The sequence below is a fragment of the Hyla sarda genome, chromosome 10 (genome assembly GCF_029499605.1).
Source record: "Hyla sarda isolate aHylSar1 chromosome 10, aHylSar1.hap1, whole genome shotgun sequence".
Lineage (NCBI taxonomy): Eukaryota > Metazoa > Chordata > Amphibia > Anura > Hylidae > Hyla > Hyla sarda.
This window is the reverse complement of record NC_079198.1, coordinates 50,531,495-50,546,447: the sequence shown is the minus strand read 5'-3', so window position 1 is coordinate 50,546,447 and position 14,953 is coordinate 50,531,495. Positions and strand designations below refer to the sequence as shown.

Below are 14,953 nucleotides of genomic sequence, written 5' to 3'. Positions count from 1 at the left end.
CATTAACATGCTATTGGAAAGCTATTCAACATTCATTAATCTAAAATATCTCAAAAGTTTTTTTTATGAGAGGTACCCTTTAATGAATTTGGGCCAAAATCTGTGTGATACACCTTTGCAGGTTAACCTGTGGAAACACTTGTGGATTTTCTACCTGCCAATCTGTACTGAAAATCTGCAGAGTGGACATATCCTTAACCTCTTAAGGACCCATGACGAAAATGTACGTCCTGAGTCCGCTCCCGTTCTAAAATCGCGGTGCCGCACGCTATTAACCCTTTAGACATGGCGTTCAAAGTTGAACGCCACATCTAAAGTGAAAGTAAATCGTTGCCGGTTAGCTCAGGGGGCTGTTCGGGATGTCTGCGGCTAAATCGCGGCATTCCGAACAGCTGTAAGACAGCAGGAGGGTCCCTTACCTTGCCTCCTGGTGTCCGATCGCCGAATGACTGCTCAGTGCCTGAGATGAGAAACCTATGAGAAACCATTGATCAATGTAAAAGATCAGTGTGTGCAGTGTTATAGCCCCCTATGGGGAAAAAAAAAGTGAATAAGAAAATGTTTTTTACGTTTATTTGTTTTCCCTTAGTCTCCTCAGCAGCACAATGTGGGGGTGTCACCGCCCCTGTGAACCAATAGGACCTGGGATTTTTTAATGAATAAAAATAAAAATATTAGGACCTCCCCTCGGGCTATATAAAAGCCCTGCTCACATCAGGACTGTGAGTAAATTATAAAGTACAAAATAGGGAGGGAAGCTTGTGCTGCTGAGGAGACTAAGGGAAAACAAATTAACTTACAAAATGTAGTCTTCCCTAGCGTCCCACCGCAGCACAATGTGGGGATTTAGCAAGAATAACCCCTAGGGAGGGCTCTCCTGCCTTGCACAATCCAAAATAGTCTTAGTGAAAGTGGTTTCACTAGACAAAAAAGTATCTACTCTGTACTGTTTCAAAAAGGTTAAAGGAGAACTCCAAGTTGCAGACTGGCAACTCGTCCGAGTGCATGATAATAGGAGTATCACCTCTTCTAGGTCTTTTGCTTGCAGGAGGGGCAACTAAAAGGGAATCCTTCAATTCCTTAATAGAGCCAAAATAATAGTAGAACTCCATGGTGTGGACGGGATACACGGGCGCTCAACAACCAGGTAGCAGGATAAAATGTTTATTCACCCATAATGCAACGCGTTTCACAGCACAGCTGCTTCATCAGGCAGATGCCTGATGAAGCAGCTGTGCTGTGAAACGCGTTGCATTATACGTGAATAAACATTTTATCCTGCTACCTGGTTGTTGAGCGCCCGTGTGTCCCGTCCACACCTTGGAGTTCTACTATTATTTTGGCTATATTTGACGAGACGTGGAGTGGCTGCTGATACCTCATTTATATTCTACATCTTGATCCACTGTTGCACTTGGTGGAGTGTAACCCACTGTGGTAAGCGCAATATCCACCTGCAGTAATCTCATTGTGCAACAACGGTATCACACTATGGAGCGCTGTCTATCTTTTGTTTTATTTAATAGAGCCAAAGATGAATTCCTTGACCCATACAAACATGTCCTGCATGGACGGTTCCTGATTCGGCGGTAGCCGGGGACGACAGGAAGGGCAGATGGGATAATCATACCCATCTGGTAGAGGAACCTTGCAATAATTACATTCCAGATGTCTGCGCTTATGGGAGGATTTCCCATGAGGCTCCCTATGCCCTCCAGATCCACCAGATTCCATAGAGGACATCTAAGGTAAAAAAAATATGATAAAAAAATCAATATCAAGTAGAAATTTTTTTAATAAGACTCCCTGGAACAAAATAAGAAAACGTACAGTTTTAGACACAGAAAGCTCTTTAGGCAAAATAGGAGTACACAGGATAACACACTGATACCACATAGAATGGCTCCAAGAGACTGAGCCAAACAAAGGGGTAGGGGCTTAAATAGGCGATTCCGCGGGGGGGAAAAATTGCCCCGCCCACTTCTGGTCTAGAAGTAAAGACAACTACTAATGATAATATTCTAAAAAATTTGTAATAAATAAATCGGCTCCATTCATACATGTAAATAATCCTAGATCTGCACATTAGCCCCTCAAATAACACTACCTCGGCCCCTGAGAAGAAAAGAACCTTCCGGTGCTGCCGGAAATAACGTGCCTCCTGTGATGCCGCATTTGGTCTCCGGCAAGATAGCGCTTTGCTGGAAGTGAATGGAAACCCTAGGGCTTCAGTCCTGCAGCTTCCGGTCTTCCACAAAATGGCGGCATGCACCGGAACCGAAGAGAGGAGGGTCCTCGCAACACACCTAAGGAAAAAAAGAAAATAAGGTAACAAAAAGATAAAGGGGGAGCTAGAAGCGTCCCTGCTCACATAAGGACAGAAAAAAACTCACTGTCCTGATGTGAGCGGGGCGTTTATATAGCCCTAGGGGAGGTCCTACTATTTTTATTTTAATTCATTAAAAAATCCCAGGTCCTATTGGCTCACAGGGGCGGAGACACCCGCACATTGTGCTGCTGAGGGACGCTAGGGAAAGATCATTTAACCTCTTCCCTAATAAAAGTTTGAACCCCCCCCCCTTTTCCCATTAAAAAAAAACTGTGTAAATAAAAATAAACATATGTGGTATAACCGCGTGCGTAAATGTCTGAATTATAAAAATATATTGTTAATTAAACCGCACGGTCAATGGCCTATGCGCAAAAAAATTCCAAAGTCCAAAATAGTATTTTTGATCACTTTTTATATCATGAAAAAATTATCAATACAAAAGTGGTGCCGCTAAAATCTTCAGATCACGGCGCAAAAAATTAGCCCCATACCGCCCCATATGCGGAAAAATAAAAAAGTTATAGGGGTCAGAAAATGACAATTTTAAACATATAAATTTTCCTGCATGTAGTTATGATTTTTTCCAGAAGAACGACAAAATCCAACCTGTAGGGCAGTGTTTCCCAACCTTTTTGGGGTCAGGCACACCTCGAAAAAAAAAATTTCCGCAGGACACCGCTACCGAGGTTGACGAGCAAAAAAAAAAAAAAAATGTAAAAAACGCAATGCACTATATCTATTTATAAGTGGGTATGTAGTTTAAAGTGCTTCTTTATACAGCAACTCACCAATGTCGTTTTCTCTAATTTGCAACGTTGCCTTCTCTTCTCCATCTGGTCCGGGCCATCATCACAATTTCTTCCACACACAATTCTTCACCGTTAAACCTGCAAAACAAACCTATTAGGCGACGAACTTTTTTTTTTTTTCCAATATAGACTTTTATTACATTTTTTAACAGGATAATGTGAGATAGACAACGGTTATATAACATTCAAATGTAAATATAACAAGTTACAGTTACACAGCGTGGTAGGTAAGAAGAAAAATAAACGTGTCCATATCCCAGCACTATTAGAATCCGAAGCGTGCTCCGGGGGTCGGAGTCAAAGTAACGTAAGGTAGACTTGTGAAATTGGGCACGTGTAGCACTCCTAACAGTGTGTAATTATATGCCAATCAGGTTGTAAACAAGTCTGGTTGAGAGCATAGACAGAGCAGGTATTACTGAGCTGTCATCTAGTAGTGCGTGGGTAAATGGACTAGGGCGTTACCACATGTGTAATGTTGAGGAAAGCAAAAAGTGGTGATGAGTCAGGGATAGAGATGGGGAGGTGAAAGGAAAGAGAAATAGGGGTAAGAATGATAAGAAGAGAGGTGGTAAGAGTAGACACAGGAGCGGAGTTACGGAATTGGAAAACCTACCTGACGGGTCGAAACGGACCAGGAACACCCCAAGCCATCAAGGTCATCAAGTCAATTAGTAGGAGAAGGGGGAAGGGTACAGTCAGGTCAGCTATGGGGGAGGGGTGCAAGGGTACTTATTACAAGGGTGCGTTATAGGGGAGGGCGTTTAGAGGGTTATGGTGGTGAAGCGGCAAGGTATATTTGAGCATAGGTCGTAGAGGACGTGAAGGCCATCCAAGGTGACCAAGTCAGGGAGAACCTATGTATTTGTTTCGGGGATTCTGCCAGTAGTTCCTCCATTCTATGTAGGTGAGATAATTCTTGGAACCAGGACGAGATAGTAGGAGCAGTATGTGATTTCCACAGTCTCGGTATTACTGTCCTGGCCGCCAAGAGCATGAAGTTGATTAGGCGTAAGGAGGGACCAGGTATCCCTGTGGGCAATATTGAGAACAGAAGGGGTTCAGGCCTGCACTGGAGATCCACCGATGTAACGTGGGTTATGAGGGAGAGAATTCTAGACCAGAAGGTTGATAGCATGGGGCACGTCATCCAGATGTGGAGCATAGTGCCCCTTGCGTTAGAGCATCTCCAGCACAGGTCCGAGGTCCCTGGGTAGATCGTGGCTAGTAGAGCTGGCACTCGATACCACCGCGAGAGTATCTTAAAATTGATTTCCTGGGCTTTGCAGGAGATTGACGTGGAATGGCAACGGGCCAGAGCAGTCCTCCAATCCATTTCTGAAATCGGTCGGCCTATCTCCTTCTCCCAGCTCTCTCTAAAGGGTAAGGGTGTGGGGGTGAGTGTTTTCAAAACTAATGGGTAGAGGACACTGATGGTGCGTGGTAAGGGGGTAGATAGGAGACATAATGTCTCAAACTGAGAGAGGTTTCTATGGAGGTTGAGGGTGAATTTGTTCGAAGTATAGAAATGTTGGAGCTGTGTGTATTGGAAAATATGTATCGGGGACAGGGGGGGGTGTTCCCTAGGATGTCAGCAAGGGGTTTAAGTGACGTGTCAGAGAGGAGGGATTGAAACGTAACATTGTCTCTACTGTGAAATCCCAGGAAGGATGAGCAAGATTGGGCCGGGGGGAAGACAGGGTTGTTAAATAGGGGCATGAGTGGGCCATCTCGAGTGAAAAAGGCTCGTCTTGAGATGTGAAGGGATTTGGTGAGGTATATTGAGGATAGGACTGGTGGAAGCGAGTCTGCTGGATGGGGACGTTGGGGCCCGCGAGGACACCACAGGAACGCCTTCAAGTCACATCCTATGGTATTGGACTCGAGTGCAATCCATTGTTTATCAGTGGGGTGATGATAGCAATCAAGAATCCGTGTCAGGATAGTCGCCAGATAATAGGAGTGTAAGTCAGGTAGCGCTAGCCCACCCTCTTGTTTCCGTTTGAACAATGTGTGTCTGGTTATCCTGGGGTGTTTGTGCGCCCAGATGAAGCTGGATTGCGTGGCCGCGAGAGCTCTGGAAAAGTGGTGAGGAAGAGTCACTGGTAAGCAGGAAAAAAGGTAGAGGAGCCTGGGCAGGATGTTCATTTTATATATGTTAATTCTGCCCAACCAGGAGAAGTCTTTCCTCTCCCACTTTGCCAGATCTGCACGGATCGCCTGGAGTAGCGGGGGGTAATTAAGACGGAAGGTATGAGACAAGTTAGATGGGACCTGTACACCTAGATAGGTTATGGAGGTAGATTGCCATTTGAATGGGTATGAGGATTTGAGAGATTGTACGACATTGGGAGGAAGTGTGATATTCAGGGCTTCGCATTTTAACATGTTTAATTTATAATTGCTACAGGAGGAGAAGTTTTTGATCGCGGCCAGCAGGGAGGGGAGGGAGATGAGCGGGGAAGAGAGGTAAAGTAGTAGATCATCGGCAAACGCAGCACATTTACTATGGGACATAGGCAAGGAGAGGCCCTTCACATCTGGGTTCCGTCGGATATCCACAAGTAGGTGTTCCATACAGAGGATATACAGGAGTGGGGAGAGAGGGCATCCTTGTCTCGTGCCGTTGCATATGTCAAAAGGAGCTGACAGTTGTCCGTTGATCCTAACTTGGGCTTGGGGACGTGTATATAGAGCTCCTATACGGGAGAGCATGCAAGGTCCCAGACCTATCTGGGCCAGGGATGAGTTCATAAAGTCCCAGTCCACCCGGTCAAAGGCTTTCTCTGCATCCAAAGACAGGAGGAATAGGGGTATGTTCCACTTACGTGCACTTTGGATCACAGAGAACGTGCGGAGGGTGTTGTCCCTAGCTTCCCGACCTCTAATGAACCCCACTTGATCCGGGTGGACTAGGAGTCTCATATATGGGGTCAGTCTATTGGACAGCAATTTCTCATACAGTTTAGTATCTGAGTTTAGGAGCGAGATGGGTTGATAGCTTGTGCAAAGCATGGGATCTTTCCCTTCTTTGGGGATGACTGTAATAAATGCTTTCAGAAAGGATGGGGGGGAGGGGTAGAGGTCGAGATGGAGTTAAAGGCAGCAAGGAGAGGGGTGGCAAGTTGTTCTCCAAGGAGTTTGTAAAATTTGGCTGAATAACCGTCTGGGACGGGGCTTTTACCAGCTGGCAGTGACGTTATTGTGGATAAGAGTTCTTCCCTAGAGAAAGGAGTCTCCATCATTAGAGCGGCCTCTTCTGGCAGTTGGGGTAGGGCTGTACGTGCTATATATTGGTTGAGCATTGATGTCTCAGAGGGGGGGTCTGTGTGGGGGTTTGGTTTCGGGAGGTTGTATAGTGAGTTATAGTATTCCCGGAATGAGTGTAGAATGTCTGACGTGAGATGTGAGATATTGCCATGCCGGGTCTTTATGGACGAGACAAAGAGTGTGGATTTTCTGGTTTTGAGGGCTCTAGCCAGCAGTTTTCCGGACCGGTCACCCCATTCGTAAAATAGCTTCCCTGTTAACTGTTTATAGTGCCGATGTTTGGCATTCATGAGTGCCAGTAAGTCCTTACGTACCTTGATGAGGTCCCTATAGACTAAGTCTTGTTGGGTGCGTTTATGTAGAGATTCAAGAGTGTGTAGTTGTGACTGGAGTGCTAGGTATTTTGCCGATGCTTCTCTCTTCAGCCGGGCTCCGTGTCTCATAAGGACTCCCCGAAGGACACATTTCAACGCCTCCCATTTTATCATGGGTGAGGAGGAGTCCTCTGCATGGTCAGAGAGAAAGTGTGAGATGGCTTCTCCGAGTTCTTGGAGACACAATGTATCCGAGAGTAAGGACTCATTGAGACGCCAAGTGGCACGGGGCCCAGCTGAAGACTGGAGGGAGATCGTGCAGAACACGGGAGCATGGTCGGAAAGTGTCATTGTACCTATCGATGAGTGTAGAACGGAGCCGAGGAGGTAGTGGGGGCAGAAAAAGTAGTCTAACCTGCTGTACATTTGTTTGGCATGGGAGTAAAAGGAATAATCCCTGTCCTGGGGATGTAGTGTTCTCCACGTGTCGTAGAGCTGGAGTGAGTGGAGCTTTCTCCTCAGAGCTCTGAGTTTCGAGTGAGAGATGTACGAGGATCCCGTGGACGTGTCGTCCCGGGGGAAGAGTGGGACATTAAAGTCACCGCCCAAGATTATCGTACCTGTCGCAAAGGATTCAAGTGACTCAAGAATTCCAAGGAGAAATGGGATTTGGTCCCTATTAGGTGCATAAATGTTTGCAAAGGTAAATTTTCGGTCTTGTAGGTCACAGTTCACAAACACATAGCGGGAGAGGGGGTCTATTTTAGAGGATATGATCTTTAGGGGGAGCGACCTGTGGAATGCTATTGATGTGCCTTTAGAGCGAGAGTCTGGGTTAGTACTGTGTAGCCAAGTCTGGAAGTATTGGGAAGGGAGCTTGGGGACGTGTCCCTCCCTGAAGTGTGTTTCTTGCAGGAAGAGGACATGTACCCTTTGTCTATGAAAAGAATAGAGGAGTTGGGCCCTCTTCTCTGGAGTATTAAAACCTTGGACATTGAGGGAGGCCAATTTAAGGTCAGTCGTCATAGTCAGTCAATGTCTGTAAGGGCCACTTACCTCGATCGGCAGGGGGTCCCAGTCCATCCGACCCGCCAGTCAAGTTGTAGAGTTGAGCGAGAGTCCTGTGTGAGAGAGACAGAAAGCAGGGGTTAGGAGGAAGTAGCAGAAGGTAGGAGGGAAGTTCCCATAAGGAAATGGGGACGAAGGGGCTATGAGATGGGCCATAAGGGCTAATGTTAGGATGGGTCCAGCCCAATCCAGGGACTAATGGGGGAACGAGGAAGAAACACTGGAGGTGTACTACTAGGGCAATAGGCGCTTAAGTCGCCGGTCTGACCAGCTAATACACTCGTAGGACGGCCCACCATATAAAAGGATAACATGTAGGTGGGCCATACAGGGCAGATGTGTCAGGCCAAGATGAATCATCAGATCCACTTGTGAAATAGCGGTGGTATGGGAGGAATATAACAGTAAACATATGTGAACATCTAAGAAACACCTTTTAACACTATGTTTGAAATCAGCAGGTGGTGAGTAGTCGAGCAGACTCAGAGGGGATATGGAGCCCATATTCTTCAAGGCTATAACAATGACAGGAGAATGATGGGTATGCATCCTGAACGGGTATTTGTACGGCCCAGAGTCAAGGATGCACATAAGGGGACAGTTACGTGCAAGGGGCAGTTAGAACATGGATGGGGTAGATGTCAGTGTCCAGAACAACTGAGGTCTCTCCTGTGGAGGAGGCATTACCAAGGCACCTCAGTAAAGTTTCCAAGGAAATGTGATCAGAGCATTCAGGGTGTCTTGTGGCGTGAGGGAGTATTGCGGGTCATCGGAGCAGGTTCACCACGTCGGGAAGTCAGTCCACTTGAGATGAGGCCTTGAGGCAATGGTGGTGCAGTGGCAACTTGGTGGAGTCTGTCCCAATCAGGGAGAGGCACGGATGGCAGTTTGAAGGTGGTCAGGAACATTTGGAGATCCGCAGGCGTGCGGAGTTCAGCTGTGGTGGAGCCATGTCGTGCTATGAGGGAGAAGGGGAAACCCCATTTGTACACAATTTTAGCATTTTGTAGTAATAGAAGCAATGGTCGGAGGGCTGCTCTCAATTTAAGGGTGCGGAGAGACAAATCAGGGTATAGTTGTATAGGATGACCATTATAGGAGAGCGTTTTCAGGTTTCGGGCTCTTCTCATGATTTCATCCTTAAGGAGAAAATGGTGGATTCTACAGATGACATCTCTTGGCTTCGTCGGATCAGGATTTTGGGCTCTGTCCATTTCCAGTGGAGAGTCAGGAGGTTTCTGGAGGATATCATTGAAAATCTTTTGTAGAGTAGAGGAGATGTCTTGGGGAGCAACCGATTCTGGAAGTCCCTTGATTCTTATATTATTCCTTCTATTCCTATTATCAATATCATCTAGGTGGGCGATCTCAGCTGCTTGATGTAAGGAGAGATTCCGCGTGGATTCTTGAAGACATTTGAGTTGATCGGTGACTGTGGTGCGGAAAGTCTCTAGTGTCTCCACTTTTTCTTTCAGTAGTTGTACGTCATTTTTTACTGGCTTGAGGTCGTGACGCCAGGCTTGGCGCAAGTCAGTAGCCAGAATTTGTAAATCTGATTTCGTGGGCAGGAGGGCCAGCAAGGCCTGTAATTCAGGGTGTTTCTTTAAGGTATTGGAGGCCATTTCAGGGGTCGGTAAAGACGGGTCAGCTGAGTGTGGGTATCTTGTTCCTGAGTGATCTGAGGTACGAGATCTGCGTCTGCTAAATCTGTGGCCAGTTAGAGTATCATCTGACGAGGAATGGTCGGTATGTAGCTGTGACCCAGTTGATACTTTCTTAGGTGTCTTGAATAGGGTCTTTTTGGCGGGTGGACTGGCACCCCAATAGTCAGGGGGTTCACTGTCGTCTGATGAGCCAGGAACATCATTGTCAGAATGCGGATTAGTTGTGTCCATGGCATCTGCCCAGGATAGAGCATCTATGGCTGGTGGACCAGGGACTGTCGGTTGAATTAGGGAAGGCTGGTGATGAGGAGCCTTGGAGTTGGGAGCAGCAATGGTGTTACTGCAAGGGTTACTTTGGGGGTTAACAGCAGCTGGAGGGTAAGAGACCAATATCCCGGCGTCATTTGAGCCCAGGGGGGCTGTGTGGGACTCAGAAGGAGTATTTAGGGGAGATTGGCGTGCTGACCCCTTCACTGCTGGTTGCAAGTCTCCATCAGGTGTCATGTCCTGGGGGGAGGGGAGAAGATAGGCAGTCATTGTTGTCTGCGCTGTGGGGTCCCTCAGGGTCTGTGGTTGTTCGGGGGGTGGAATTAGGGCTTGCTCACCTCCTTGAAGTCCTAGGGTCTGTGCGGAGGGACCTCCACTCCCGGGCACCGAGGTGAGAGCCCGGGAGGAAGTCTCGTCTCCGTGTGAAGGCCGGAGCTGCGCCACATGTATGCTCCTTCCGGCTATGCGCTGGGGGAGCGCGTTCAGTGGTTTCTCCGGCTGTGTCTCTGTGAGTCCCGGTGTTGTAGAGGGACCGGGTGTTAGCATCGGTCCCGTCCCGTTCGGGCGCTGCTGGTGACCGGGGGTGAGCGCCGGAGCTGAGGAGCTGGGGTGGGCCCCCTTCATAGTAGTCCCGGAGCTGTGGTGCGGAGGCTGCAGGGTAGCTGAAGGCCATGCTACGACTCCAGAGGGTTCCTTCTTGGTCAGGTATTGTAGAATCTTGCCGGTACCGTCCCTGGGGGTTAGAGTCTGCTGTTTAAGGTGTTTCCTACGGTGTCTGCCTCCCATAACAGATTAAGGAGCCCTTATTACAGCGGTCCAGACGGGAGCTCTCACTCCATGCGGCTCATCTCCAGCGTGCCAGGCCACGCCCCCCCCCAAACTTTTTTTTACATGAGTGACAGAGTGGTGTAGAAGAGTGGACATGGGTGACAGGGGTGTAGAGGAGCATACAGAGGGGTGTAGAGGAGCGTACATGGGTGACAGGGGTGTAGAGGAGCGTACAGAGGGGTGTAGAGGAGCGTACATGGGTGACAGGGGTGTAGAGGAGTGGACAGAGGGGTGTTGAGGAGTGGACAGAGGGGTGTAGAGGAGTGTACATGTGTGACAGAGGGGTATAGAGGAGTGTACATGGGTGACAGAGGGGTATAGAGGAGTATACAGAAGGGTGTAGAGGAGTGGACATGGGTGACAGATGGGTATAGAGGAGTGTACATGGGTGACAGAGGGGTGTAGAGGAGTGTACAGAGGGGTGTAGAGGAGTGTACATGGGTGACAGAGTGGTGTAGAGGAGTGTACAGAGGGGTGTAGAGGAGTGGAAATGGGTGACAGATGGGTATAGAGGAGTCTACATTGGTGACAGAGGGGTGTAGAGGAGTGTACAGAGGGGTGTAGAGGAGTGTACATGGGTGACAGAGGGGGTGTAGAGGAGTGTACAGAGGGGTGTAGAGGAGTGGACATGGGTGACAGAGGGGTGTAGAGGAGTGTACAGAGGGGTGTAGAGGAGTGGACATGGGTGACAGATGGGTATAGAGGAGTGTACATGGGTGACAAAGGGGTGTAGAGGAGTGTACATGGGTGACAGAGGGGTGTAGAGGAGTAGACATGGGTGACAGATGGGTATAGAGGAGTGTACATGGGTGACAGAGGGGTGTAGAGTAGTGTACATGGGTGACATATGGGTGTAGAGTAGTGTACATGGGTGACAGATGGGTGTAGAGTAGTGTACATGGGTGACAGAGGGGTGTAGAGGAGTGTACATGGGTGACAAAGGGGTGTAGAGGAGTGTACATGGGTGACAGATGGGTGTAGAGGAGTGTACAAAGGGGTGTAAAAGGAGTGTACATGAGTGACAGAGGGGTGTAGAGGAGTGAACATGTGTGACAGAGGGGTGTAGAGGAGTGTACATGGGTGACAGGAGGGTGAACATGGGTGACAGGAGGGTGAACATGGGTGACAGGAGTGTGGACAGGGATGACAGGAGGGTGGACTGGGGTGACAGGGATGACAGGAGGGTGGACGGGGGTGACAGGGGGGTGAACATGGGTGACAGGAGGGTGGACGGGAGTGAAAGGGATGACAGGAGGGTGAACATGGGTGACAGGAGGGTGGATGAGGATGACAGGAGGGTGAACATGGGTGACAGGAGGGTGGACAGGGGTGACAAGAGGGTGGACAGGGGGGACAGAAGGGTGGACAGGGGGTGGACATGATGGGTGACAGGGGGGTGGACATGGGTGACAGGAGAGTGAACATGGGTGACAGGAGGGTGAACATGGGTGACAGGAGGGTGAACATGGGTGACAGGAGGGTGGACGGGAGTGAAAGGGATGACAGGAGGGTGAATATGGGTGACAGGAGGGTGGACAGGGGTCTGAAAATGGGTGACAGGAGGGTGGACAGGGGTGACAGGAGGGTGGACAGGGGGGGTGGACATGGGTGACAGGGGGGGGTGGACATGGGTGACAGGGGGGGGGTGGACATGGGTGACAGGGGGGGTGGACATGGGTGACAGGGGGGGTGGACATGGGTGACAGGGGGGGTGGACATGGGTGACGGGGGGGGGATGGACATGGGTGACAGGAGGGTGGACGGGAGTGAAAGGGATGACAGGAGGGTGAACATGGGTGACAGGGGGGTGGACGGGAGTGAAAGGGATGACAGGAGGGTGGACAGGGGTGTGAACATGGGTGACAGGAGGGTGGACAGGGGTGTGAACATGGGTGACAGGAGGGTGGACGAGGGTGAAAGGAGGGTGAACATGGGTGACAGGAGGGGTGGACGGGAGTGAAATGGATGACAGGAGGGTGAACATGGGTGACAGGAGGGTGAACATGGGTGACAGGAGGGTGGACAGGGGTGTGAACATGGGTGACAGGAGGGTGGACGGGGGTGACAGGAGGGTGAACATGGGTGACGGGGGTGAACATGGGTGACAAGGGGGGGTGGACATGGGTGACAAGGGGAGGTGGACATGGGTGACAGGGGGGTGGACATGGGTGACAGGGGGGGTGGACATGGGTGACAGGGGGGTGGACATGGGTGACGGTGGGGGGGGGGGGGTTGGACCGGGTTGAGAAGGGGTAACAGAGGGGTGGAAAGAGTACAGTCACTTAAGCAAGACGGTCTGCGCAGCATCCAGGTCCACGGCAGGCACGGAAGTCCGGCGCAGCTGAAGATCGTTCCCCTCCAGGGACCCATTTTCGGCTCACTGCACCGCAAGTTAGAAGGGGGAGGGGAACGCAGGGGGGAGGGGGATGCAGTGGGGAGGGGGATGCTGTGTGCGCAGTGCGCACGAAGGCTTCCCTTCCCCCCTGCGCCGCCAGTCATAAGCGCGCAGGCCGGGCAGGATATTTAAAATAAATAAATAATCACAGCAAAATCCTGCGGCACCACAGGCAGTGGCGAACGACACACAAGTGTGCCACGGCACCGCGGTTGGGAATCACTGCTGTAGGGTATCATTTTAATCGTATGGACCTACAGAATAAAAAGGTGTCATTTTTACTGAAAAATTTACTGTGTAGAAACAGAAGCCCACAAAAGTTACAAAATTGCTTTTTTTTTTCAATTTTGTCTCACAATTATTATTTTTTCTGTTTCGCCATAGATTTTTGGGTAAAATGACTGATGTCATTACAAAGTAGAATTGGTGGCGCAAAAAATAAGCCATCATGTGGATTTTTAGATGCAAAATTGAAAGAATTATGATTTTTAAAAGGTAAGGAGGAAAAAACGGAAGTGCAAAAACGAAAAAAAAAAAAACCTGGTCCTTAAGGGGTTTAAGCAGTGTTTCCCAACCAGGGTGCCTCCAGCTGTTGCAAAACTACAACTCCCAGCATGCTCGAAGTTGTCATTTTGAAACAGCTGGAGGCACACTGGTTGGGAAACACTGGGCTATAAAGAGAAAGCTGACAGTCAGCGAAGGAAGCCAGGGGCTCAAGGATATGACAAGGCTGGTACCAAATAACATGAGTGTTGCATGTCAGAGATGACTGCATAAAGGGGCTAATAGGTTCCCTTTAAGGAACGACTAGAGGAGGAGTTTACTGACTGCAGATAACAAAGGATATGACGTTCCCTTTAAGGCCCTGGAGTTAAAGGGATATTAGGGCCGCTGGAATGAGGTTCAATGGGGGGGGGATGGGATAGAGGCTAAAGATGGCTGAGCGGCACCAAGCGAGGTATGCTTCGGTTGGCTGAAAGTTTGGAGGCGCTGGCAGGCGTTCGGAGGACAAAGCTCCCTCCATGTTTTGTGCGCTACAGAAAGGTAACGTGTCTCAGCGGGGAAGCTGAGTGTGAGGCCGCCGCTCCGAGCTGTGTGTGCCGCCGCTCCGTGCACAGACCCCGGACGGTTGTGAGGGAGACTGAGGGGACAATGAGAGGCTGTGATTATGGCGATCTAGGCCCATAGTAAGCCGAGGCGGTGTGGAAGGAGGGACGGCTTGTGATGTGTCACTGACCACACGGTTCTGAAGCCTTATTGCTTATATGGGGACGACGACGTTTTTTCAGTAAAGCTATCCAGAGGGAATGTGCAGGGACACAACTGTCTGTAGGGTCCTACTTACCTCTGCATGAAACAGGATTTCCTATCCAGGGTGCCTCCAGCTTTTGCAAAAGTACAACTTTCCAAGCATGATGGGAGTTGTAGTTACACTGGTTGAGGAGCACTCATCCAAATAGTTCTGCTCTTCACTGTTTTCCATGTGGGTGGGGACTTATCAATAGCATCCAGAGGACCACAGGTTTTCTCATTTTTTGCACTTTAGTTTTTTTTTTTCTCCACCTTCTAAAAATCCTAACCCTTTCCATTTTCTACCTGCAGACCCATTTGAGGGCTTGTTTTTTACGCCACCAATTTTACTTTGTAATGCCATCAATAATTTCACCACAAAATCTACAGCTAAACCAGGAAAAAAAATTTGTGGCAAAATTGAAAAAAACAAATTCCATTTTGTAACTTTTGGGCTTCTGATTCTACGCAGTGCACTTTTTGGTAAAAATTACACATTATCTTCTGTAGGTCCTTATGGTCACGGATACCTAATTAAGGCTGGGTTCACATCACGTTTTCAGCTATATGGGACCGCTTACGGCTGAGGGGAGCTAAAACCGGGCGCTCCAGTATCCCTGTCGTATGTAATTCATTTTAATGAGCCGACTGTAGTGAAATGGTGTTTTTGCCCTGTATGCGGTTTTCCCACCTGACCTAAAACTGGTGGACCGTGC

The 14,953-nt window shown here is 49.0% G+C and overlaps 2 protein-coding genes across 6 annotated transcripts in view; one reads left to right on the top strand and one right to left on the bottom strand.

Moving 5' to 3' along the window:
• Positions 1-1,812: 1,812 nt before the first annotated feature.
• LOC130293793 (uncharacterized) lies at positions 1,813-10,027 on the bottom strand. Of its 4 annotated transcripts, XM_056542897.1 has the most exons (4): positions 8,481-10,027; positions 7,782-7,846; positions 3,121-3,219; positions 1,813-2,306 (listed from the first exon to the last, which is right to left on the bottom strand). In XM_056542897.1, the coding sequence occupies exon 1, from the start codon at positions 9,992-9,994 to the stop codon at positions 8,525-8,527; it is 1,470 nt and encodes a 489-aa protein (XP_056398872.1). In that variant the 5' UTR covers positions 9,995-10,027; the 3' UTR covers positions 1,813-2,306; positions 3,121-3,219; positions 7,782-7,846; positions 8,481-8,524. The 4 variants fall into 4 exon arrangements, with proteins under 4 accessions (XP_056398872.1, XP_056398871.1, XP_056398874.1 ...); XM_056542896.1 differs by lacking the exon at positions 7,782-7,846 and having other exon boundaries at positions 8,227-10,027; XM_056542899.1 differs by lacking the exon at positions 7,782-7,846.
• Positions 10,028-12,878: 2,851 nt separating this feature from the next.
• Positions 12,879-14,953, top strand: part of LOC130293792 (zinc finger protein 271-like) — a 47,268-nt gene continuing 45,193 nt past the window's right edge. The window contains exon 1 of one of the 2 annotated variants that reach the window (XM_056542894.1): positions 12,879-13,905. In XM_056542894.1, coding sequence (XP_056398869.1) covers positions 13,883-13,905 — 23 coding nt within the window. In that variant the 5' untranslated portion in view covers positions 12,879-13,882. Of the gene's footprint in view, positions 13,992-14,953 lie in introns of both variants that reach the window. The other variant, XM_056542895.1, reaches the window with a different exon arrangement.